At 24.6% G+C, this 27,732-nt stretch overlaps 1 protein-coding gene and 1 non-coding gene across 2 annotated transcripts in view; both read right to left on the bottom strand.

Annotated features, from left to right (window-relative positions):
• LOC134835162 (dopamine receptor 1) overlaps positions 1-27,732 on the bottom strand; it is a 67,671-nt gene that overhangs the window by 24,576 nt on the left and 15,363 nt on the right. Inside the window, exons 2-4 of the mRNA XM_063850032.1 lie at positions 8,518-8,638; positions 5,604-5,783; positions 4,500-4,629 (exon numbers count right to left, since the gene is read on the bottom strand). Of these exons, the coding sequence (XP_063706102.1) occupies positions 4,500-4,629; positions 5,604-5,783; positions 8,518-8,638 (431 nt within the window). The remainder of the gene's footprint in view (positions 1-4,499; positions 4,630-5,603; positions 5,784-8,517; positions 8,639-27,732) is intronic.
• On the bottom strand, positions 19,497-19,568 carry Trnaq-uug (transfer RNA glutamine (anticodon UUG)). Its single transcript has one exon. It is a non-coding gene; the product is annotated as a tRNA-Gln (tRNA).

Genomic DNA, 27,732 nt, shown 5'->3' with positions numbered 1-27,732 from the left:
TGAACGTGGTAGGCCTAATAAATAATACATGATGTCAGTTCTATTTTGTAGAGCAACGTTTTTTTAGCAATGCAAGGAGGAAAGTTGTGTCGGAACTGGAACGAAATGCAATATGTCATGTTTTGAGTTTGTCTCTTGATGGTCTCTCTTGGAATGGAACAAATTTACTTTTTGTTATTTACTGCAAAAATATTACGAAAAACATATTTTTTTTGCTAAGCCGTTATTCTCAATGGAGATACAGCACTTGCAGAGAAAAAAAGAGAGAGAGATGGAGCAGCGATAATCGATCAAATGGAGGGGTTTTTAGTTATTATATTAATGTCATACAAATTGTCATTCACATCGATTCTTGAACGAACGGTGTGAGGTAAACTCGTTATATTTTATTATCGATAATGACAGCTTTTCAAATTGTGAGGTGAGAGATTTTGAAAACGGAATTTAATTCAAAAGGGATGAGTTTGTAAGAATTTATCCCTGTCTAATGTATCTTTTTATATTAATAAATGTATGTCATTTCAGTTTACTTTCAAGTACTTTCCGACATATGTACATTTTTATGGCAAAATATAGCAAATAAAAGTAAATGTTATAAAAAAATCATAAAAAAATGAGAGAGCTTTTCCATACGTTCAAATGGAAAATAAAACGCGAGTAAAAGTTTTATTTGTGAAAAATTTATTGCTTATTTAGCGATCATGAAAAAATGCGACATCTGGTGACAAATGAAGGAATTAAGTGATCTAAAATTTCATATAAATTTATTTAATTATATTTTTAATAAATTAAAATTAAATTAATTGAAAATAATAAAAAAATAATTTAATTAAAATTTATTTAAATTAAAATTTAAAAATAGGTTTCAGGTTGATCTAAAAGATATCAAAAAGTTATTTTAATAGAGAAAGGAATTAAAATAAATCGTATAGGAAATACATCAAGAAGGTAAATTTAATTTGAAATAAACGAAATTATTAAAATTTTTAATTCTTTACAGTTGAAGATCTACCATAAAAACTAAAAGGATGAAGTTGAAAGCCTTGAACCAATTTCATCATAAAAGACTTAGTTTAAAAAAGCTTCTTTAAGCATAAGATGTTATCTAATTAATCCAAACCAAGCAAAAAATTTTAAAAATTTTCACTCAAATCCTCACTTAATGGCGAATCTTAAGTAATGAATCAAAATCAAAACCATAGAAAAGCGAATAAATGATTATCTAATTTAGCAGCGCCAACTATCGGAGAATGAATGAACTTTTCTGATCTTTATTTTTAATTAAAAATTCTTGCATTTGTCTCTTTTAACAACTTCGATTCAATATTTGAGGCATAAAACTCATACGTTGAAGGTAAAAAAAAATTAAAGAGTTTGTCCTAAATTCAATGATTCAAAGGAATCACAAAAAATCAATTCGAAATCTTAAATTAATTCAATGACGGAAATTTGTCTAGATTATTTCCTGTTTAATAGAGATAAATTTGCCTTATTTTTTCAGAAAAAAAAAATTTCTTTGAAGTCATTAAACTCTTGAACAACAATTTTTTTTCAATTTTAATAAAATATAAGCCTGCTTAAGTTTTTATTGGAATTGATATGAAAATTGCATAATTTCTCAGGTGTTTCCAAACCAAAAATTTTCCACATTTTAATTTTGAATTGTTAAAGCCTAACCTGTTTAGTTTTATTTTGAAACAAAATTCCAACAAATGAATCCAAAACAACATTTCAAGCACTTCTTGAAACCAAAAATGTATTAACAATGAATACATGAAGAAAACCGCAAGTACATAGAGATAGTTTACATTTATTTTCATTGTTTCATTACATTAAAGTGCGGTTTTGTACATTCTGTCATCATCACAAATGCTCGAATATTTCCTCTCCTTATCCACTTTTAATACTTTCGAGCTAGTCTTTCACACAATTAGATAATGTCAACACAGGATTAAAAGTTTGTCTGAAAATCTACTTTTAGTTTTTGATGTAAAAGTTCGAAAATATGCGGTTTTTGTGCACAAAAAAACGAGAGAGAGACATGAAGTGTGAGAGCTTTTTGAAAGGAAAGTAACAAGTTTTAAACCAAAGTTTATTCATTTCATTTTTTTTTGTCTCTCTCTCGTGCAACTTTTGTAAACTTTTGACAAAAAGAAGACGTAATTCCAACCACATTTCATGCACTCTTGCTCTTCACATTACTTTTTTCTTTCATATTATTGCGAAACGTATAAAACTTTTAGTTAACCCAATTCATCCAAACAACTTTCAAGTTCTCTTTCATCAAAGCATTTGATCTCGTATCGGAAGGTCTCGTTCGAAACGACGCCATAAAACGATAAAGTTTCTGATAAATATTAATAAAAAGGAGATAAACAAGCAACTTTGCAAGCGATTATCTTAATGGAAATGTAAAATGTGTGGCTAATCGAGTGCAATTTAAACTTTTTGTTTTTATTCTCGACCACTTGAGGCGTGATTGACAATATTTTTGTGTCATACTTTTACTTAAATGAATTCACAGAAATTTACAGTCTTGATGAAGAGCAATTTACTGTGGATGAAAATCCAATTTTGTCGAAAGATAACAAGTTCAATCACATCATCGTGCAACCATAAAATTTTTCAACAATGGTCAAGTGTCACACAAGGTTTCGAAAAGTGTATTAAAATTTCTTGTGAGAAGAGAAATTTTTGAAAAGTCACGTGACCAACATTTTATATTTTTGATTTTCAGAAGAAATTAAATTAATTTTTAGAACTAAAATATTTTATAAAAGAGAAAATTTAAAATTTTGAAGAAGAAAAAAATCTTAATTTAATAAAAAATTCATGAATTTTTTAAATTTTTTTTAAAAATTCACGTGACCAACATTTTCTTATTTTTGAATTTCAGAAGCAACTAAATTTTATTTAGAAGTAAATTTTATTTAAAAAAAGATTTTTAAGATTTTAAGAAGGAAAAAATCTTAATTTAATAAAAAATTCATTTATTTTTTTAAATTTATATTTTAGAAAGTCACGTGGTTTTCAAAAAAATTTTTTTTTTTGATTTTTATAAGAAAAAAAATTTTTTTTGAGCTAGAATATAATTTAGAAAAAAAATTATTTTAAGGTTTTAAAAAAGAAAAAGTATAAACTTGATGAAAGTTCTTTATTTCTTAATTATTTTTTAAAGGTCACGTGACCAAATTGTCATGATTTATTAAAATTTTTTTAAATTTTGTAAAATAAAATTTGGTTTTTAATTTAAATTATTTTGAAAAATAAAATTAGAAATATTTTGAAATACAAAATGGTAAGAAATTTTTGAGTTTTATTAGAAATTTATCTAAAAATACTTCAAAAATTCAAAAAAATATAAAAAATAATTATTTTAAAAGAATTTATTAAAACTCAAATTAAATTATTTAATTTTTGATAATTTTTAGTCTTTTAATCGAAGTTTGAAACTAAAATCTAATTCACGTGACATTTTAAAAGCTAAGAATCAGCTAAAAATCAAACAATTTACGATTTTAAAGCAATAAATAACCACGTGACCAAATTTTTTCCTTCAGTATATCCCGTAAATTTTCTTCTCATTGCTCCCAAACTGCACATAATTTGTTTCCAATACAAATTTTTCTTTTTCATAAGTCGTAAGTACACTTTTGTCCGTCACGTACTCGAATTATATTGTCTATTTTTGCGTGTACCGAGTCAGAGTCATAAGTGTGCGGTTGCAATGCAATATTTTACATGACTTTACGACAATAACATTTTACTGCTGCGCCTGCTGCAACAAAACCATATATAAATAAATTATATGGGACACTTTTGACGTGAAGTACGCCATTTTTCAAGAGCGATCGAGAGGAGGCGACGACAAAACGTGCCAACGTGGTTCTACGAAAAATTCTATTAAAACCCTGATTATATGGTTCTTATCTATCGTTTGTTAGAAGAAGTAGAGAAGAAGATTTCTCATTATTCAGAACTGGGATTTTGAAGTAGTGTAGCTCCATTAAATCAGCATAATATCTTTCAACGTGCCTGTGTGTGTCTAATAATTCACAAAAGAAGATCAATTTGATGGAAAAAGACGAAGTGGGTGATATGACAACAACATTCATCTCATGGCAAGACGATGGAAGAGCTTTAAGTGAGCTTTTGTGCATACGTAATAACATGGCAGAAGGAGAGAAAGAGAGACAGAATCCCTGAAAATAAAGAAATCAATCTTCTGCAAACAATAAACCTCTTGGGCTCATAAGCGACAGGCAGGTACATGTCGTCTTTCTTTTGTGTGTTATTCATTTTTCTTCTTTTTTTGTCGTACGTACTTTGCTATGATGTACGATGGGTTTGAGCAAAGGAACGAGATAAATGAAAATAATGCATAATACGAACAAAAGTGCATCTTGTCAGGCATAAAATATATTGATTGTGCCCATGAGAATTGCGGTTTCACTACATCGACGATGAGCAAAAAATAATATTTTGAGCTGTGTACGTACCTTAAAGGATCCTTTATGTGAATATATCGATCCAGTGATATGGCACATAAATTTAAAATAGAGGCAGTAGAACACATCACATCAAAGGCTATCCATGTGTCACAAAAATGGGCACCGAATACCCAGTAACCTGGAAAGAATTAATTTATTTTATCGATTGGGTTTGTGAAATTGATATGTTTGTCATTTTTGTTGAGATTATAATTTTTGAGATTTTTAAAAAAATTTTATTTTTAATAATTTAAATTGAAATTAAATTTTATTCAATATTAATTAATTAAAATTAATAAAAATATAAATTTGGTAATTAAGTAAAAAAAAATAATTAAATTTAATTAAAAAAATAATTAATTAATTTTTTAAAAAATAATTTAATTAAATTTTAATTTTAATTAACAAAAAAATTTTAAATTAAAAACAATTGACAATGAATTTTAATTAAAATAAAATAAAAAAGTCAATTGTTTAAAAATTATTTTAGTTAATTAAAAATTATTTAATTTAAATTATTTTTATTAACAAAAGTAATTTTGAATTAAAAAAGAATTGACAGAAATTTAATTTTTATTTTATATAATTATATTAAATTTAATGTAATTTTAGTAAATTATTTTTCGAACAAAAAAATATTTTGAAAAATATCAGAATTTTTTTTTTAGCATATTTAGGTAAATTAAATATTATTTTTAATTTTAAATAAAATTTTATAAAATAAAATTAAAATTTAATTCATGGTCAATTGTGTTTAATTTCTAAATTATTTTATTTAATTTAAAAAATTTTTAATACCTATTTAATTTTATTAAAATTATATAATTATTTTTTATTAACAAAAAAAAAAAATATAGAAATAAAATTTACTTTTTTTTTATTAAATTTTTCTTTAGCATATTTTAATGCCAAATTAATTTTTATTTTTAAATAAAATTTTATAAAATAAAAAAAAAATAATTTTTATAAATTTTTTTAAAAATTGAATTAAATTTAATTGGATTAAAAAATTAAATAATTTTAAAATTATAAAAAACTGAGCTAAAAATTTTTCAAAAATTTTTTTTTTGATTTTATGAAAATTTTTTAATTTTTTTCAAATATTTTACTCACCAAGTATATCATTTACGCCGGCAAACGTCATCACTAATGCCGCCACAAACAGATCCGCGATTGCTAACGATGCCAGAAACAAGTTACCAATACGTCGGAGGCTTCGTTCCGTATATATGGCTAGACATACGAGGATGTTGCCAGCAATTGATAAAAAAATTAACACGAAAAGTAAGATGCCTGCAAAGAAAACCGAAAAAACATAAGAAAATATGTCACGAATCGTGTTAAAATAATAAAATGGATGACAAGAGACAAGACATGCCGTGGAAAATATTTCGTCAAGAGGAAAAATAAATAAACGCGCTCCGTTTGATTTACATTCAATTGATCATTATTTCATGTTTTTGCGTGGAATAGAAAAAATATTTTGATTCAAACGTGCACGGAGACACAAAAAGACGAAAATCGCGCCGAGTCATCGTGATGATTATTGACACGTCGCGCATAAATCTCCTGAAATCCGCGTCTTGGAATTACTTTTGTGTAGAAGAAAAAATAAAAGACGAAAGATAAACACTCCACAGGGGAAATGTTTTCTTTTTTATTATTTTTTTTTCAATGTTTAAATGTCGATTTGCATTAACAAAACATTCCTTGATTTATTTCGAATCATGAGTGAGAGTGGTCGTTAAGGGATTTGGAATTTTGAAATTCCAATAATTTTTCCCTCATCATTTGTGTCAACGGATCGACAAATTCAAATTGTTTCTGTCAAAGTGCTTGATAATAACAAGCGACGTGACACGGAATTCGTTATCTAAGTAGTGAAAGTTTTGCTGTGAAATAAATTTTTTTAACGAAAATTGATGTTAAAAAATTTATTCAGGGTTGCCAATTTTTATAAAAAAATAATTTTATTTTCATTTTAATTTTTTTTTATAAAAAAATAATTTTTAAAATTTTATTTTATTTAAATTTTTTTTTATTTTTAAATTAAATTTAAAAAAATTAAAAAAAATTAAATAATAATTTTTAATTTTTTTTTTATTGGCAACTCTGTACCAATTCATAGCCAAAGGGATTGAAACTTAAAATTATTAATAACATTGACGTCATAATAGTGAAATACTGAGAAACTTGATACACAATGTTTTACATCAAACTTCATGTTTAATAATATTGAATTTGATTGAGATTTGCTTGAGGCGTCTTGTCAAAATCAAACGTTAGACATATTTCAATCTCATCAGAACATTTTAGAGAGAAAAGTTATAATGAAATTCTCTTGTTAATTAATTTAATATTTTTATTAAAAAATTTTATTTGTTGTCTTGTTTTATTTTTCATTAATTTTGAAATCAAAAGATTTTTATGAAAGAAAAAAAATTGTGCATTGGGCATTTTTTTCAAATTAAGTATTTTTTTTGGTTTGAAAACAAATTTTTGATGCACAAAAATGAAAAAATTAAATAAAATTGAAAAAATTAAAATATTTTGTGAAAAAAATCAGAAAATCATAGATCCGTTTGAAAAATTTGCAAGTGATCAGTTACCCCAAGGCACATTTTGATCTATTTTCAGGGTTGCCAATAAGCTTTATATTCATAGTCTTATAATTTTTTTTTTCAATTTTGAACTGGCATATTTTTTTCAAATTTTGTTATTTTTGTTAAATTTATTTCAAAAAAATTTTGGAAATTTGATTTTTTTTTAATAAATTAAAAAAAATATTTTAAACAATTTTTAAAAATTTGTTAAAATTTTAAATTTCTTTAAATTAAAAAATTTTATTAAAAAAAAATTTTTTTTAATAAAAATTTTTTTTATTTGTCAAAAAAAATAAATTAATTTTTTTTTTATAATTTATTGTATTTGTAAAAAAATATTAAAAATAAAAAAAAATTAAATAATTTTTTAAAATACCTAAAAATTATTTATTTAAAAAATTAATAAAATTTCATTTTAGTAAAAAAAGTTTTTCGAATTTTAAATAATAATTTTAAACTTTGCAACAAAAATATAATTCGTTAAATATTTGAAATAATTCGATTTTTGGCAACCCTGCATAAAATTCTCTCGCAAAAAAACTTTTATCTAAAATAATTTTTTTACAGTTCCATCCACATTGTCTACCCGTTGTTTACTCAAAACCCTAATCGATTTTGAACAATGAAATTTTCTATTCACCTCCACGTTCTACTGATAACGACACGAACCAAATAAATTACATTAATATTTTTTCACTGCCATATTTTAACGTGATAAAATTTCCCGTCAATTCTACAACAAAAAAAAAATATTTTTTTTTTAACAAGATGCGACAACTTTCGTTATCACTCTTGACACATGTTCGTTGTCATTCCAATTTATTAGTGTCGGAATTTCTTTCGGGAAATGCAAATTAAATGCCGCGCTCGGACGACAGACAAAACAAAGATTGAACATGACGGCACGCAAAAAAAAGGACATAAATGTGTGTCAAGCTTGTCTGAAAAAAAAATGCGATAAAAAAAATTCTTCCTTGTTCCATGTCGCGTCGCATCGCGATTTAATGTAGATTTATTAAATATGACAACAGCATGACAGCCGTTCGCTCATTTCTGATTTAGGCAAATTTCTTCGCGAAAAAAAAAAATTAATATTTCTTCGACAAAGTTTTTTTTTTATTTAGATTAAAATTATTTCGAGAGAAGCGCGCACGGAGTTCATTGCAATAATTGAGTTACAAAATTCGTTTATCACATTGTTTCTTGTTATTTTTCACCTTTTTTTCTTCTTCTTCGTTCCCTTATCTAATTTCCTTTTTTTATTTTATTTTATTTTATGATTACATTATCGCGCCGCCGTCTCTTCATTTTCTTCCTTTAATTTAATTGAAAGAAAATTGTAAATCGCAAAAGGAAAAATTGAGTGATAACATCATCCTTGACTTGGTCACACGCGAGGCGAGGCAAGAAAGGAAGTTACTCACCTATGCAAACCATAGACATGAACGATATGGCATCCGGTACTTCATCCGTTTGATCTGTCGCTAGTTCGTCGTCATCTGTTTCGTACCATGATGCTGACACATTTATGTTTATTGAAGGCACCTGTAATGAAATGAAAAATCGAGAGCGAGAAATAAGTAATGAGAAATTTCAATGATTATGCACTCGTTTGATTAAATTCGAGAAAATATATAAAAAAAATCTTACGACGCGCGGTGTAAATTGATTTTCTATGATTGACTTTTCCGATTTTATTTTATTTTTTTTTTCTTTTTAGATGATGAGGAGATGGAGAAAATGGAAATTAAATTATTGGGAAAAAGATTTTTGATTGAAAAGTTTTCCTTGGGGTGAAAAATATCACATTTGAATGTTTTTAATGTGAGGCATTTATCTCGTCTAATGTGTTGAATGTTGATTTTTAACTGAAAAAGTACTCGAAAATATTTATTTTAATTTTTTCAATAATTATTTTTAGTAAAATAAAAATTTTTATGTTGAATAAGATTTTTTTTCTAATTTTATTTTTAAATCACTTGATTTTTAATTGAATACCATTAAAAATTTAAAAGAAAATTCAATTTTTTTCTAAATTTATTTGTATCTTTTAATTAATTTTGTTTTAAAACCTAAAAAAATAAATAAATAATTTATTAATAAATTAAAAAAATATTTATTTTATTAAATATAAATTAAATTAAAAATTGTGAATTATTTTTTAATAATTATGTTTGAAGTAAAAATATAAAAAAATATTTTTTTAATTAAAATTTAAGAAAAAAAATTAAATTTTTAAATTATATGAAATTTTATTTTTATTATTTTTACCAAATTTCATATTTAACTCTTGAAATTTTGATTAAAATAAATTCTTAATAAATTTTTAATTATTTTTTTTTAAATTTTTTTTTTTTTTTAAATTTTAATTTAAATTTATTTAATTAATTTAAAATTATTAATTTAATTTTTTTAATAAAATAAATAATTTTAATAAATAAAAATTAATAAATATTTTTTTTAATTAATAATTTTTTCAAAATTTTAATTTAAATTTATTTAATTAATTTTAAATTATTAATTTTTAATTTATTTTTTTTAATAGAATAATTTTTCATAAATTTATTTGTTGAAAGTTTAACTTAACATTTTTGAATTAATTTTTCAAATTTAAATTAAATTAAATAATTTTTTTAATTTATTTTTTAATTTTAAAGAAACATTTTAAAAAAATTTTTTGTCTATTTTTTACCCAAATTAAATTTTTTGTTTGTAAGAAATTACCTTTTTGATTGAAAGGAATCATTAAGTTTACCAATTCTTTAGAAAAAATATTTTTTTTACAAAAAAAAAAAAAAAATTAATTTCTCAAGCCATGTTTCCAAATATTTTATTTCCTCTTTTGATTTTTATTCAAATATCATTTCCTCAAATTACGTGACAAATTAAGAAAAGCAAAGGGATGGGAGCCCATGATTGATTCCTTCTCACAAATTGATTAAAATGTTATTTTTTACCGTCCCCTAAATAAAAAACACAACATTTTATCGAGGAAAAAGGTTTGTTTTTAAACCCTGCGAAAAAAGGTGCTTTTCATTATGACGCGTTAATGAGCGTTAAATCTAATGAGGGTGCGGTAATGACGTTTTTCCAACATTTTTCGACCTAAAATCTGTTTTTATTTTTCTTTTATTTTCTTTCGAAAGAGCTTAAAAGTTTCGCACTTCACAGAACAAGAAGAAAAAGCAGATTTTGTGGAAGAGTGAAAACCTCATTAAAAGTTCTCTTTATTCTCAAACAATAAATCTCGATTTTTATTTTTGCTTGAAGAAGATGAGAAAAAACCACAAACAATTATTTGTCAAACTCATTTGTTTACTTTTGCTTAGAATTTTGTTGTGGCATATGTCAACAAAAGGAGTTGCATTCCAAACCAGAAATCTACAAGGACTTTGTGCTCGAAACAATGAGCACGAGAGAGAAGAGAAAAGTTTTCTAACAAGGACACCGCACACATTTTTTGTGCTGTCTCTTTGCTTCACACTCGTTTGAGGCACATCTGTTTTGTGTGAAAATAACACGTTACATATCTGGCTTTTAATGAAAATCTTGTCCGTCGAGAAAGTTTATTTTTGTGTGTTTCGCAATTAGATGAGTTTACACGAGCTTTCCATGTGGTTTTCGCTGGCGAAGTTTTAGTTGTTTTTCTTGTATGGGAATTTTAATATGTTTCACGTGTTTTTCCTTCACTGCGATGCTCTTTTATGAGAAAAGAGAAAATTTTTATAGGTCAAGTAGGTATTTTAACACCTCTGAAAGTGATAGAGGTCAAATGAAGGTCAAAAGAGTTAAATTTGATTTATTTGAGAGATTCGAATTTTCAAAATGAAATTTAATGAGAAGTGAAAGTTAAATTACATTATTTTGGACCTTCAGAGTTAAAATTTTCAACAAATAGAGAAATTTGGGACTAAATTAACATCTTTTTAATAAAAAATTAAGTAAAAGATGTTTAACTTAAAAGAGCTAATTTAAACTATTAAAAAGAAAAATTTAAACAAAAATTTTAAAATTTTTAATAAATGTTGTTAAATTAGCACTTTTGGAGTTACTTAATCTCCCAAAAGGTGTTAAAATAGCACCTCAAGAGCTTAAAATTATCAAATATAGAACATAGAAGAAAGTCAGTTTAGATATTTTTTTACATCTTTTAATTTTTTTAAGGCCATTTATTAAAATAAAATTATTAAAATAATTCTAAAAGATGTTAAAAATGCACCTGAGATGTTAAATTACGACTAAAAAGTGTTAAAATAACATCTTTTGGGTTTAAAATTAAAAAAAATAATTTTTTGAAATACAAAATAATTTTTGAAAATTTTTATTCATAATTTTTCAGTAAAACTTAAACTTTAATTAACTTCAAAAAATTCAAAAGGTGCTAAATTAACATCTCAAGACAAAAATAATTCATTTTATAACCTCAGGACTACTTTTTCTGTAAATTATTTTACATCACAAAAGGAAGCAAAACTTTCCAACTACTGCATATTTTCATACGAAAAACCTCTCATTCTATTGTGTGAAGTAAAATGTAAGCAAAATTCTCTCGACTAACACCAAGAAATATTTTAATTTTAATTAACAGACAGTTGCTCAACATGCAACTAGGTGAATCAATTGGGAAAATTCTTGTTTTTCCGGTTTTTTGTTGTTGTTTTAAATTTATCTAAGACAATTACGTTCAAGATGAGAGAGAGAGAGAAAGAAAAAAAGAGAGAGTTTAATTTTCTGTGTTAAATTGAAGGAAAAAGCTTACTTTTTTTCATATTTTAATGAAAAATGATAATTCATGTTTTTGTTGTTGCCACTAATTTATTCATCCGGGTTGCTAATTAAAAAAGTCTTAAGGCATTTGCGTGCCGGAGATACTGAAGAAAAGGACGAAGCGATTAAGAAAAAATCTTCGTCAATGTCAAAATCTTTCATTACTCAAATTTGTAGGGCAATTTGTCGGTTTTTGGTTTAATTTTTTTTAAATATGAGGATTTAATCTCTTCATTAATTTTTTTGCTAATTTTTCTTGAGAAAATTTCAAGTAATGAAGCATTAAAAATCGTTCAATTTATTTTATTTTTTGTTCAATAAATTACTTTTTTTTTCTTTTGAAAAGGACCGAATTCCAAACGAATTCAATATTTCCTCATCCGTTAATGGCTTGTGTCGAATGCTCATTGAAAAAAATCTCTTTTGATGTAAAATGTGGCAAAAAAGCAGTTTAACTAGAAATTATAGGTATCCAATGAGCAATTTTCCCTGTCTCTCTTTCTCTCTCTGTGTCTCATACAAAAAGTGACATGGAAGCCCTTTTAACGTACGATCGATTACGAGTTACATGGAGGTAAAGTACCTTTTAACCAGTTAAAATGATAAAATAACGATAAAATGATATAAATAGACACAAAACGTTAAAAACATGAAACCATATCAATTTTCTACTTGAGCCCATGTTACACACAAAGGCGAAGAGTGAGAGAAGATAAAACTCACATACATACACGATACAAAAGAGATTCTGAACAAATGATATCGAGAATCCTGTTTGAGAAGAACATTAGTTGATGCTATTAAAAGCTATTGAATTTCTTTTTTGCGATGTACGATTTTTATTTGTTGTAAAAAAGTGTTTTTGCTAAGAAGAGATTTTGAAGTAGAGACGAAAAATGTTTTTGAGTGGATGATTGTCTGTGATTTGATAGTTGAGTGAAGAACGATACGATTTTGGTCGATTAACGGATTAGTCTGACATTTTTTGTGAGAAATTTCATTACATGAGATTTTTTTCAGTAGTTAAATTGTTAATTTGATCATTAATTAGGGGACCGGTTTACTTCGTTCTACCCGTAGAAAATTCAAAATTAGAATAAAACCCCTAAAATTATGCAATTAATTTAATTTTTTTAAACAATTATATAAAAATAAATAAAAAAATAAATTTTTGCTCTTATTTCAAGGAATGATTAAAATATTGAAGCTTATGTCCTTTTTGTGATTTTTTAAATTTTGTATGAATTTTTAATAATTTTTTTAACTTGTTGAAGCCAAATCTGAGTTAAAAATTTCGTTACAAAATTTATATGGATTTTACGTTTCATTTTTTTACAATTTTAAATATCGATAAGAAGATTTTTGAAGGTTCTCAAAATTTAAAAATATATTTTTATAAATCTAATTTTTTCTTTTTTTCTTAAAAAAAATTAAATTAAGAATTTAATTTATTTATTTGATTAAATTTAAAAAAAAAATAATTTTATTTATTTTAATTCAATTTAATTTATTTAATCATTTAAAAATTATTTAAAATTAAATTTAAAAATAATTTTAATTAATTTTAATTCAATTTAATTTATTTAAATTTAAAAATTTATTAAATTATTAAATTAATTAAAATTATTTAAATGAAAAAAAAAATAATTATTTAAAAAATATTTAATTAAATAAATTATTTAAAAAAAATTAAATAAATTTCAAAAATATTAATTAAAATAAATTATTTTTTAAATTTTATTCAATTTAATTGTTCAATTAAAAAATTATTAATTAATTAAATTATTTAAATGTCAAAAAAAAATAAATTAAATTAAATTTAAATTAATTAATTCAATTTAATTTAATTAATTATTCAAAAATTATTTAATTAAATAAATTTCAAAATAATTAATTAAATTAAATTTATTTTTAAATTTTATTAATAATTATTTAAATTAATTCAATTTCGTTTTGTAAATTTATTTTTTAAAATTATTTTTTTTTATAAAATGCGCTCAATTACTCGTTTTCTGTTATCTTTAATTTTTTTCATCTCAATATCTTTTTTTCTTTCCACACAAAAAAGATACATTTTTTCACTGCAGCCAACTTTATCCTATTCACATGTCTCACAATTTCACACAAAGTCCCCATAATAAACGTTTTTATTGCTTTTTCAGTTGTTTCAGTTTTTATTATTTTTTTTTAAGTTGATTGAGCCACAGCAAAAAATTCAAAAGAAATTGCTCGAAACACGTCTAGTCCCTTTTTTACTCCTCAAAATTCATTTATGCAGACAACTTTTTTATTTACATGCGAGAGAAAAAAAAAGTAATTTTTGTGTCATTCGAATCGAAACAACATTCAAACAGGTGCTCGAATTGAATTGAAATTGCCCATTTATCTAGGCTGTGTCTCTCTGGCTGCGTGCAAAGAGGCGAAAAACTCATTTCAATTCGATTTGTGTCGTCGTGTCAATGGGTGTCATTATAAGGTTCACGTTATTTATGTTGAATTTTTATTGATTTTTTAAAAAGTTCTTTGCGATGAAATAATATTTGCTTACCAAATTTTCACCCTCCAATGACATTCAAAATGGATAAATTAATTGACAATTATTTCTAGCAGCATTTTAGTGTGTAATTACAGTCAAACAAAGGCAGCTGTCGTACTTTATCACGCATAAATGGATAATTAATTGCTCATTTCGATCCGTTTTGACACACAAACACTTGAATTTTTTTTCGAATTTATTGATTTTTTTTCACTTTGGATAATTTATTGAGGCATTATCACGCAAAGAAGACGACAAGCACGTACTTTTCGACCCTCGTTACGCGCGTAACTGATAAAAGTTTGTACAAGGTACGTTTATTGTTGCATATTGTTTCATTTATTTTGATTAACGTTAATGTAAAGTTTTTTTTTAGATTTCTTTCTCTCGAGATCTTGATTGATGGCTGTTGTGAGGTGCGCCAATTGTTGTTTGGAGATACAAAATAGTTCAAGTATGGTCACCAATTGTCTTTAAGTGATCCAATTACGCGGATTTTTTGCAGGGTATTTCGATGAAAAAAATTGTTTCAGGTTAAGTGGTTTAAAAATTAATAAGTCACGTGGTTAAAAAAAGTTAAAACTTAATTTATTTCAAAATAATTAATAAAATTTATTAAAAAAATAAATAAACCACGTGGTTAAAAAAATTAAAATTTAAATTTAATAAATTAATTTATTAAAATAAAAAAAAATTAAATAAACCACGTGGGTAATTTTTGTTTTATTTAAATTTAATTAATTAAAATAAAAAAATATAAAATAAACCACGTGGTTAAATAATTTATAAAAATTTAATTAATTAATTAATTTATTAAAATAAAAAAATTAAACAAACCACGTGGTTGATTTTATTTATTAAAATTTAATTTAATTCAAATTCAATTAGTTAATTTATTAAAGAAAAAAAAAATTATAAACCACGTGGTTAATTTTTTTAATTTAAATTTAATTAATTCATTAAAATAAAAAAAAATAAACCACGTGGTTAATTTTTTTTTAATTTAAATTAATTTAATTAATTAATTTATCGAATAGAAAAAAAAATTAAAAAACCACGTGGTTAATTTTTTTTTATTAAATTTAATATAATTCAAATTTAATTTAAAACCACGTGGTTACAAAATTTTTTATTTAAATTTAATTAATTTATTTTCTAAGTCATTTGAAATACTCTGTACCTTCCGCTCAAAAATCATGTAAAAATGCGGATCGTTTTCATCGCCTTTTGTTGTTTTTGTTAAATAACAATCTTGTTCAAGTCAAAAAGAAGAAAAACAATAACAAAACAAAGGAAGCAAAAAAAAAAGTTTTATCGCGTACCAATTACCATAGAAAAGAGATAAAAACGACGTTTCCTGATTACATTCAATTCCTTCAATTTCATTCAATGGCATATCGTTGACGGGATATTAACATAAGTAAGTAGCTCTGTTTTTAATAGAAAATTCCTCAAAAAATTGTTGGATGTTTTTGTTGGATTTTCTATTAAAAAAAGAGAATGCTGTGGAAATGTGAGCGAGCTTTATCTAGGCCAATGTCCAGACTGAATTCAATGAAATTTAATGTGAAAAAAAGAAAACTTTTGTCCTCTTTGTGTCGCAGCTTAAATGTGTGGGATGTAGTTTGATAACAATGAGCGGATTAAAAATAGCGTTGAATAGATTCTATTCAGGGAATTTTTATCGTTATAATGCTCTGTGGTTTGAAAGTAATTGTTAACTAAAAAGTGTTTCTGTTGACGATAGGAAAACTTTTAATAAACCGCAATGTTTTTGTGATGAATTTTAATTTTAATTTTAATTTTAATTTTAATTTTAATTTTAATTTTAATTTTAATTTTAATTTTAATTTTAATTTTAATTTTAATTTTAATTTTAATTTTAATTTTAATTTTAATTTTAATTTCTTTTAATTTTTAATTTTAATTTTAATTTTTAAAAATTTTAATTTTAATTTTAATTTTAATTTTTAATAATTTTAATAATTTTAATAATTTTAATAATTTTAATAATTTTAATAATTTTAATAATTTTAATAATTTTAATAATTTTAATAATTTTAATAATTTTAATAATTTTAATAATTTTAATAATTTTAATAATTTTAATAATTTTAATAATTTTAATAATTTTAATAATTTTAATAATTTTAATAATTTTAATAATTTTAATAATTTTAATAATTTTAATAATTTTAATAATTTTAATAATTTTAATAATTTTAATAATTTTAATAATTTTAATAATTTTAATAATTTTAATAATTTTAATAATTTTAATAATTTTAATAATTTTAATAATTTTAATAATTTTAATAATTTTAATAATTTTAATAATTTTAATAATTTTAATAATTTTAATAATTTTAATAATTTTAATAATTTTAATAATTTTAATAATTTTAATAATTTTAATAATTTTAATAATTTTAATAATTTTAATAATTTTAATAATTTTAATAATTTTAATAATTTTAATAATATTAATAATTTTAATAATTTTAATAATTTTAATAATTTTAATAATTTTAATAATTTTAATAATTTTAATAATTTTAATAATTTTAAAAAAGACACTTTTTGCTACAAAAATCACTCATTTTTTCGCCACAGTACGAAAACACTTGAAATTTGATCCACTTTTTGCTCAACCATTTACGAAATTCCTCTCCCACAAACAAATTTGCTGAAAACGGATCTACTTCGCGACGGTCGTTTATTTACATTTCCATCTAATTATTCCCATTTATTGAGCAAAATTAAAGGATTTTGAATGTGCTCTTAATTGGAATGAAATTCATTCAGCATCAAAAGAAGAATTCATCAAATCCTAATTAAATACATTTTTTGAGTGAATGAAACACACGCCGCGGGCAAAATAAAAATCTTTTTTTCCGGATGCATAATCTTCTGCTTCCTATCTTGTTTGTCTTTCTTTCCCTTTTTTCTCCGTGAGAAGCAAGAAAAGTAATAATTTTTATCACAGAGATGCAGAAAAAAAAGTGAAAGATAGGAAGAAGATGAATTAAATCTAAATTAAGACGCGACGTTTCTTTTGTCGAATAATTAGTCTCGGAAGAACGAGCGATGTTTATGGCTAAAGGCAGACGACTGGCTTAATAGATCATTAAGTTTTAGTTGTTTTTTTTGTTGCGACATTTTGCATGACTTGCGTTCCAAATGAAGCATTTAAATTCCGTTTCGGTCGTTTTTCGCCCACAAATCACACAAAAAGAGACGCAAACAAACGCAGGAATGTGCGGTAGCCCAGCATGCTGGATGGTTTAAAAATCACAACAACACATCGTCCATTTATTTTTGTGTGCGGATCAACAATTGACAGTGAGCTGGAAGGCAGGCATGCGAAAGTGAAAAAGGGATACCAAACATTTGACACTCAATTTTTAGATGCTTTTTATTGAAATTTTAAATTTTTCTGTAATTTTGTACTTTTAGATTGTGCATTGGGCTAATATTTCAAAATTTGCATTGGGCTTAAATTTTAAAATATGCATTGGGACAATTTTTAGATTGTTCATTGGGTCAATTCTTTAAATTGTTCATTGGGGCAACTCTTTAGAATTTTCATTTGGGAAAAGTTTCAAATTGTGCATTGGGACAAAATTTAAGAATGTACATAGGGCTAACTTTTCAGATTGTTCATTGGGAAAACTTTTTATTTTGTTCATTGGGGCAATTTTTAAAATTTTTTATAGGGACAAAATTTCAAATTATGCATTGGGACAAAATTTAATATTGTGCATTGGGACAAAAGCATATTTCTAAAATATTTTTTTTAAACAATTTATCTTTGTTTATTGTTGTGACGGCGGCACGTGCCTTGTGTATCTGACGAGGGAACATTTTGTGACCCTTTTGCATGAAAAAAAGCTGTAGCAAATTTCGTCATCATCAATTTTCGTTATCACAAACTTTTTAGTTGATTTATTTTTGTTGCTTTATCGCAGATAGTTTAGCGAAAATAAAGGACCAAAAAATCAACAAAATTTAGTTCCTGTCCCAAAATTCTCCATCGCGGCATGGAACAAACACAAAAAACAAACATTGCTGGAATCTCATTTATTTTTCATCCATTTTTCCGTTCGACATACCGCAAGAAAAACATGCACATTGGGTTTTTGTCGTTTTTTCTGCCGAGAAAAATTTCTCAGACGACAATGAAGAAGAAACCAGCAACAATCCATATAATAGTCTAGTTCGGGTGTTTCTTCACTGACAACATGATAAAAGTTGTATTTTTTTTTGTTTGTAACTAGTTTCTTGTTGTTTGAACTTTTTTTGTAGTTGTACGAAAAGTACTTTGATAGGAAAGATGTTGTCTCGTTTGTTTTTATAATGGGATTTTTATTGCATTTCGTAAGATAAAATCGTGTGATAAAATGTCGGTCTGTGATTTGAATTTAAAAAAAATTGGCGTACAAAAATTATTAAGTGATTTTCAACAATTTTCGTTGATCGAGCTTCAGAATTATAAAAATTAATTTTTACAAAAAAATTAAAAAACTTTTTTTTCAATTTTCTTTTGTTTTATAATCACAGAAAAAGTGTTTTATAATCAGTTTAAGTAAAAAATTTTAATATTAAAAATAAAATGACAAAAATTATTTTTTTTTGTAAAAATTTTGATATTTTTTTAAAATTTTTTTTTTAAAATTTGAAAAATTTTTTAAAATTATTAAAAACATTAAAATTAATTAAAAAAATCTATTAAAGTTCATTTTTTATTTAAAAAAAAATAAATTAATTAATTAAAATTTAAATTAAATTAAATTAAAATTAATTTTGTAAAATTTTAAAAATTAATAAAAAAGTAGAAAAAAAAATATTTTTTAATAAAAAAAAAAATTAAATAAAAAAAAAATAAAAAATATTCATAAAATATTTAAAAAAAATTAAAAGATTTCATAAAAAATAAATAAAAATCTTAAGTTATATTTATATTTTTGTTAATTAATTTAAATTTTTTTCTTAAAAATTAATAATGTTAAAAAATATATTAATTAATATATTAATTAAAATTAATTTTTTTATTGAAAAAAAAAAAATATAAATAAAATTTAAAAAAAAAAAATTATTTGCAGGTCCTACCCAGGATCGAACTGGGATTTTTGGATTCAAAGTCCAATGTACTGGCCATTATACTATAGGACCCCGTATCTGCCTTCATGCATACTGACATACTTAACGTATACGCTTCATGTAACATACGTACATACGTTGTACCGTCAAAATTATCTATAAATAGATTTTAATCGTTTTCATATACAAAACAAAATGCGCTCACTATTCAAATCACAAAACGAGACATTTTTCTTGGCACTTTTCCCACCCTCAGAAGAAACACAATTTACATGACACTTTTTGCTTAGTTTTTGTTATGAAAAGGGAAGACCCTCAATAAGGAGTTGTTAACATGCCGAACGTTTTGTACGAAGTCGTAACGAGAAAAGGCGCAAAAAACACGCGACAAATTGATAAAATTAAGGACAAAGTTGTTACAAATTTTTTGTCGTTCCCGAGATAAATGTCTGTGTGTATATTGAGGTTTGATAACATAATGAGACTTCTTTTTTTGTGTTTGTCTTTGAACTTTTTTGGGTTTTTATCAAATTTTTTCGCAATTATCTTCGTTAACAATGAACTTTGGTTTATTTTTCGGTCTTTTGATGGTAAATTTCTGGCACATGTGTGAACGAGATGACAGAAATTCCATCAAAAATGACAAATTTTTGCGTAATAATATCATTTTTCATTCCCTTTACCAACAAAATTCTCATTATCTTTCCCTTTTTGATAAAAAAAACAAAAAGAGAGAGAAACAAAATAAAAGCGAGGAAATACAAAGGGAAATATAATATTATCTGGCTTTTCTCTGTTTGCCGTTCGCTGAAATACGCCACGTTAAATTCCTATGGGAGAGAAAAGTAACAAAATTCTATTATTTAAGCTTGTTATGTTGTTAAATAACTTTCGTTTCTCATACTTTTCCTCCGTATAATGGAAAAATTCCTTCGTCGCACGATTTTTCTTTAAAAAAACATCTCAAAATCGCGCATTAATGTCGTTTTTTCTATAAAGATTTACTCCGTTCTGTCACACGCTCTCGATCTAAGTAAGACAAATGGGCGAGTGAAACAAAGCCCGGAGTAATGAAGATAAAAATTACAGGTCATCTCTCAAAAAAACACAACAACAAGACACAAAAGAAATACACAAACATTTATCATGTGTGCTCAGCAATGCGAGAATTCTTGATCCAAGTAGAATTTTTTTTTCGTCTTTAATAGTATTAAGGTTGATGTTGTTTTTGCAGTATAATATAATGGAAATCCCTGTCCTGACTGAAATCCACCAAAATGACGTGGGTAATGCAATAAAGAATAAAATAAACATTTAACAATTCCTCCGGTTTTTTTTTGCTAAAGGTAGAACTTAAGGAGAGACAAAGAAAGGTTGGGCATTCACTTTTATTGTAAGGGGGAGCTTTTGATCGTTATCTGTCATTCAATTCAATTTCTTTTGATCCGTGCGGTTGAAGGTGATTTGATTGCTTTGGTTTGATGGACGTGTGAGTTTTTTTTTCAGATGATGAGGAAACGACTGGTATTTTATTGAATTTTCTCTTTTTATTTGTGGTTTTTACAGATTTATGGATAAAAAATTGAGTTTTGCGGTAAAAGTTGCTTTTGAAAGGTTATAAGATTGAGTTTACATTGTTATTTTTACACAAAAATCCTTTTAAAAAAATTTAAATTTTTAACATAAGAGAATTTTTTGTTATTTTTGTCAACGCCATCTATTGGCAAAAATTTTAAATTTTGCTTTAAAATCTTCTTTAGAGGAATAAAAATTCGTTTTCAAGAAAAAATTTAATTAAAAGTCTTTTAAAAAGGTTTGAGAAGCTTTATTTATAATTTTTAAATCGAACAAAAAATTTATTAAAGCGCCATCTATTGGCAAAGATTTTAAATTTTGCTCTAAAATCTTTTATAGAGGCATGAAAATCTTTTTTCAATTGAAAATTTAATTAAAAGTCTTTTTAAAAGCTTTATAAATAATTTTTGAATCGAGCAAGAAATTTATTATAAAAGCGCCATCTATTGTCTAATATTTTTTGAATATTTTAAAAATTCGAATGAACCTGAAAATTTAGTTTAAATTGTAGCTTTAATTAAAATTTATCTTAAAAACTGAAAAAAGTAAAGTGAAGTGATCCTGAAATATTATATGAAAATTATTCAACGCCATCTTGTGTCAAAAAATTTAAACTTTGAATTTTTTTTTTCTTTAAAATCTTTAAATTTAATTTTTATATGTTTAAATTTAATTAAATATCTATTTTGAACCACAAAAAATTATTCAAAATTTCAAAAATAAAATTATTTTTAACATGTTTAACTTAAAGCGCCATCTATCATTAATTTTTTTTAAATTTATTCTATTAAATTTATTAATTTTTTTCTATAATTTTAAAGAATAAATTTTAAAATCCAAAAGATTTTTTTTTTTAAATATTACTTACAAAAATTTTAAAATAAATTTTTTCAACGCCATCTATGGCCAAAATTTTTTTTTTAATTCTTTGAACTCTCCAAACAATTTTTTTTTCTATATAAAAATGGCAAAAAATCTGAATAAATCGAGGATTAAATAGTACAATGAACGACCATGACCCCAAAATAAATCAAATTTTCATCTCACGAAGCATCATGAATGCTTCATAAAAATTCACAGCAGCTAACTTTCCATGAACCCGCAACCTCACTCGTTCATCTTACATAACTCTATATCTCTCTCTCTTCCTTCAAGTTAATTTGTAATCACATAAAAGAACCACTTTATACCAATTACTTTCCATTTGTGACTTTTATTCAATGTTCCGCTGAATGCCTCGGAGAGATGCCAGAATTACGTGCAAATCTTGACAAAACACGATGATTTATGTGCGATTAGATAACTGAAAAAACAAAATATTTTTCTTATCCACGTCATTAATTTACGCACATTTTTCATGTGTTCTGGTTGAAGATACATTTTACATGTAGATGATGTTGATGATGACGATAATGATAATAGATCATCACTCTTACTTTCTCTCTCCCCGTACTCTCTTAAAAAGTTGTTGAGCCGCAAAAGTTTTTTTTGCTGCATTAAAACCTGTTGCTAATCCAGTCACGATGAAAATCATATTTTGGCATCAACTTTGCTTTTAATGCTTATTCTCACTTGACTGAAGAAAAATATTATCTTTATTCAGAGTTTGTACAGCCATTTTATTACACGCCATCGCTTCATTACCCGGTTGTCGTATCTGCTTTGCCTTCGGAGACGAAGACGGTGGCAGCAGCTGGCACAGCAGTAATAGTTTTCGACGATGTCGACGCGACGTTCGGTAAGACACAAGACAGAGGAGGAAGGGAAGACCATTTATCATACAATGTTCCTTCTTTCGTAATCGTCGCGGAACAGTAGTCTAGGCCAGATGAATGACTAAAAGTTCATTAAACCCCCTTCCATTCGGAGTTTTGCTTTGTAAGAAAATTTTTCAAAAAAAGGTGGTAAATTATGAGAGACACGCAAATGTTAAATTTTCCTTCCTTTTGCATGTTTAAAGGCACGAGCTATTGTTGTGTCTGAACCTGATGGATTTCGAAAGAGGTAAAATTAGAAATTTTGAAAAGGGTTTATTTATCTCCTGAATTCTCAAACTTAGAGTCTCAAAATAATCTTTTAAGTTTTAAAATTTAATTCTTGACTTATCAAAATATTCTCTTGTAACTTTCTCTTGAGTTTTTAAACTTTTCTGTTGAAGGCCAAAAATTCTCTCTTGAGGTCTCAAAACTTTCTCTTGAGTTCTAAAACTTTTCTCTTGAAGGTTAAAAATTTTCTCTTGAGGTCTTAAGACTTTTCTCTTGAAGGTTAAAAATTCTCTCTTGAGGTCTTAAAATTTTCTCTTGAAGGTTAAAAATTCTCTCTTGAGGTCTTAAAACTTTCTCTTGAGTTCTAAAACTTTTCTCTTGAAGGTTAAAAATTCTCTCTTGAGGTCTCAAAATTTTCTCTTGAGTTCTAAAACTTTTCTCTTGAAGGTTAAAAATTCTCTCTTGAGGTCTTAAAACTTTCTCTTGAGTTCTAAAACTTTTCTCTTGAAGGTTAAAAATTCTCTCTTGAGGTCTTAAAATTTCTCTTGAAGGTTAAAAATTCTCTCTTGAGGTCTGAAAACTTTCTATTGAGTTCTCAAACTTTCCTCTTGAAGGTTAAAAATTCTCTCTTGAGGTCTTAAAACTTTTCTCTTGAAGGTTAAAAATTCTCTCTTGAGGTCTTAAAACTTTTCTCTTGAAGGTTAAAAATTCTCTCTTGAGGTCTCAAAATTTTCTCTTGAGGTCTTAAAACTTTTCTCTTCAAAATTTTCTCTTGAGTTCTAAAACTTTTCTCTTGAAGGTTAAAAATTCTCTCTTGAGGTCTCAAAACTTTCTCTTGAGTTCTAAAACTTTTCTCTTGAAGGTTAAAAAACTATCTAGAGGTCTTCAATTTTACTCTTGAGACCTCAAATTCATCTTTTGGGGTCTCAACTTCAATCCTTTTTCATCCACAATGCCTGCATGTGCCATATAATGGTAATTATTATTACAACAATTGTTGCGATATGTATAATGGATGAAGCAACAAGGCAAGTGTTTTTATAAGTATGGCATATATGGCAGTAAAGTAAAGAAATCGTTATTTCCGACGAACGACGCACGACGACCCACATTTTTGCCTCGCGCGCCATACCAAGACAGCAAATAATCACAATTTTTGATGCATGGAAAGTTAAGCAGCTAAATAGAATGCGAAATATTTCATGCTTTTCCACTTCCTTTTTTCGTATCGTTGTTAAAATGTTCACTTATTACACCTTTGTTGCATGGCGTAGCGTGAAATAAAGTACCAGTCGTCTCCACACATCAACATCATCAAGTCATATATCATTTTAAGTCACTCCTTGGCTGCTAAGTTTCTTCCTGCGTGAATAAATGAATGAATGAGGGGGAAAGTTACTTTTGAAAGGTGCACAAAAATTATTTACGAGACACTACAGGAAATTAAATTCCCTTCTAATTTAAAATACTTTGAAATAATAAACATTTTCAATGGGTTTAGATAAATTTGGTTGCGGGAAGAGAGAGAAAGGAGCGGAGATTCAAAATAATAATATCATGGCATAATGTGTAATTTATTAGTTTACTTTTTGAAAAACAACTTCTTCAGTACCTCAGACGGGGTAATAAAAACCCGGTTCACAGCAAAAAAGGGAGAATAATTTTTTTTACAATTTTTCTCATTTTTGAAGAAAAGCAACCAACCCATTATGGTAATTGAAAACCCGAACATATTGCTAAATTTATTTCTTTCTCTCCGGTTTTTTAATATTCACTCCTAAAAATAGGTTTTGATTCTTTTGATGTTCCGTCGTACGTCGTCTACTTTGCCATCGGAAGCAGGTAAGGAATTACAAAATAAGGCAATAATTTACTGTTCATTTTCATTTATGAATAAGCAAGTAAATTTACGACAAAAAAAAAACGGAAAAAGGAAGGTTTGCCAGCTATAGAAGTAAAAATTATCCTTTCATGTTGTTAAAAGTAGATTTTTAGGTGACATTCGTACTGAATGGCTCGGATATAATGCGATTTGAATAGATGCCTTAAATAGACTTAAATTGCGTATTTGTATTTGAAAGAGATTTGAAACAGGTCATTCTTTCGTTATGGATTTCGGTAATGGGACTGTCTTCATTTTTTTTTTGTAAAAGAAACATTCAATAAAGGAATGTGTGGAAGAAATGTATTGAAAGGGATATTTTTAAGGAGCTGATAAAGAATTTAGTAGAATATGGTTTTTCATAGTAAAAAAGTCGCAGACAAGAGTTTCGGAGAAAAAAATTGAATGAGAACGAGGTTACTTTTTTTCTTAACTCTTTGTGAGTTTTAAGTAGGTTCATAAGTAATATTGCGTTTTTTATGGATCTTATTAACTTTATTTTACTTTAAGATGAGGGATGTGGGTTTTGCAACCTTGATTATAAGGAAAAAAAACTCTTTGAATGAAGACGTGATCTTAATACAAAAATAAATGGATTTTTTTTTGAATAAATTCTTTAAATTAAATTTTATTTTTTATTAAAATTTGTTTATTTTTCAAATTAAATTATTTAATTTTTCGTTTTCAAATAATTTTTAATTTATTATTTTTTCTTTATTTTCAAACTAATTATTTAATTTTTTGTTTTCAAATTAATTTTATTTTAAGGTTTTTTTTAATTAATAATATTTTTTTTCAAGTTAAATTTATTAATTTTATTCTTTTTCAAATAATTTTTAATTTATTTTTTTTAAATTAAATTAAATGGGCAAAATTATCAAAAAAAAAAATCTTTTTTAACTTGAAATATTTTTTTTATTATTATTTTTTTCAAATTACTGTTAATTTTTAATTCAAAAAAAATTATAATAATTAAAATAACTTAATTTTTTTAAATTTTTTAAATTTTTTACATTAAATGGAAAAATATTGAAAAATTTAGTTTTTGAGCTTTTTATCGACAATCATAGATGGCGCTTTTATATGAAAAATTTGATTTTTGGATCAATTTCTTAAGATTTTTTTGGAGCCTTCGGAGAAAAAAAATAAAGAAAATAATTTCTCAATTTGATTTTTGTAGACTAAAATCCATTTTTAAATTAAGTGACAATTTTTTGAATTGACAGCTGTCAAAATTTCAAATTTTTATTGAAAGCCATTATTTATTTTCATAAAAATTCAAGACTAAAATTGCAATTGAAATTACGTCACAGAAAAGAGCTTCAGGTTTTCTTTAAATCTTGCCTCGTCATCTTTATCACCGATTAACACTCTCAAAATGTGTCATAACCATATTTTTCCCACGTTTATCCTCCTTTTCTACGTCGCATAATCATAATAATAATATAATAAATAAATGAAGATTTCCATATTTTCAATTTATGTCTCTTTCAAGAAGATTCTTTCACTCCATCTCCATTTTTCTCCATCTTCTTAGCTCATGCCTAAAAATAAATTTCCAACATTACACTGGATTTTTTTCTTTCTTCGTAAAATGTGCCAAGTGTCATAAAAATCTTGTTACAGCTCATCATTTTTGACAAGAAAGTTTTTCGTAATTCTCTTTTAACGGGATTTTGATCGATGATATTTGACTTTTTCTTCCATATTTTTGTGTCAACAATAAGTTTTGTGTGTTAGCTTAAAACTATGGAGACAAATTGTGTGTCGTTTTCTTCTAACTTAATAGCCCCCATTTAACGTAATTTATTAACTTAGTCAAGTCCATTTATGTATAATGCATATTAAATTTTGTTGGCAAAAACTTTACCCTTTAACGTGTGTTTTTTGTATGATATGGGACTCTTGTGTGTTGTAGTAGAAGAAATTTTGAAGAACGACATGCAAAAAGTGTAAATATTTAACGTGACAGTTGTTTTGGAACTAGTTAAAGATATTAGGTTGTTTCAATGTTTAAAGTTTTCATTAATTTTAATAAAAAAAATTTTTTCAATTTTTTTTTGAAATATTTGTCTAAAATTTATTTAAAATTAAAAAAAAAATTTAAATATTATTAAAAAAATTTGTCAAAAAATAAATTTATATTTTTATTAAAAAAAATAAAATTTACAGTATTTTATTAATTTTTTAAAATTATGTTAAATAAAATTTAATTATAATTTTTAAATAAATATCCAAATTAATTTTCCTATAAATATTTTAATAACTTTTAAAATTAAATCTTTATTTTATTTATTAAAAAAACAGATTAAAAATTGAATTTCAAAAGTGACTTTAAATTTTCTATAAAAATTAATTGAAATTTATTAAATTTTTTTTTGATTTTTTATTTATTATTAATTTTTATTTAAAAAAAAATATGTACAAAAAAATAATTTTTTTTTTAAAAAATCTTTGAAAAAATTGAAAAAAAAAAAAAAAATTAAAATTTTAATTGAAAAAAATAAAATTTTATTATAAATTTTTTATTCAATTTAATTTTTAAAATATTTTAATAAATTTTAAAATTCAATTTTTATTTTTTTTTAATTATAAATTTATTTTTGTCTAAAAAAATAATAAAATGATTTAAAAAAATAAAATTGAATTTTAAAAATTATTTTAAAAATATTTAAAATTAAACTTAATAAAAATATAATAAATACCTAAATTTTATTTTATTTAAAAAATTAAAAATTTTTGAAAAATATTTTAAAAACTGAAAAATTTTTCCTCATTGCATCCGCCTTATTTT

This window comes from Culicoides brevitarsis, chromosome 3 (genome assembly GCF_036172545.1).
Source record: "Culicoides brevitarsis isolate CSIRO-B50_1 chromosome 3, AGI_CSIRO_Cbre_v1, whole genome shotgun sequence".
Lineage (NCBI taxonomy): Eukaryota > Metazoa > Arthropoda > Insecta > Diptera > Ceratopogonidae > Culicoides > Culicoides brevitarsis.
The sequence above is the reverse complement of the archived record's forward strand: the minus strand, read 5'-3'. Positions and strand labels throughout refer to the sequence as shown.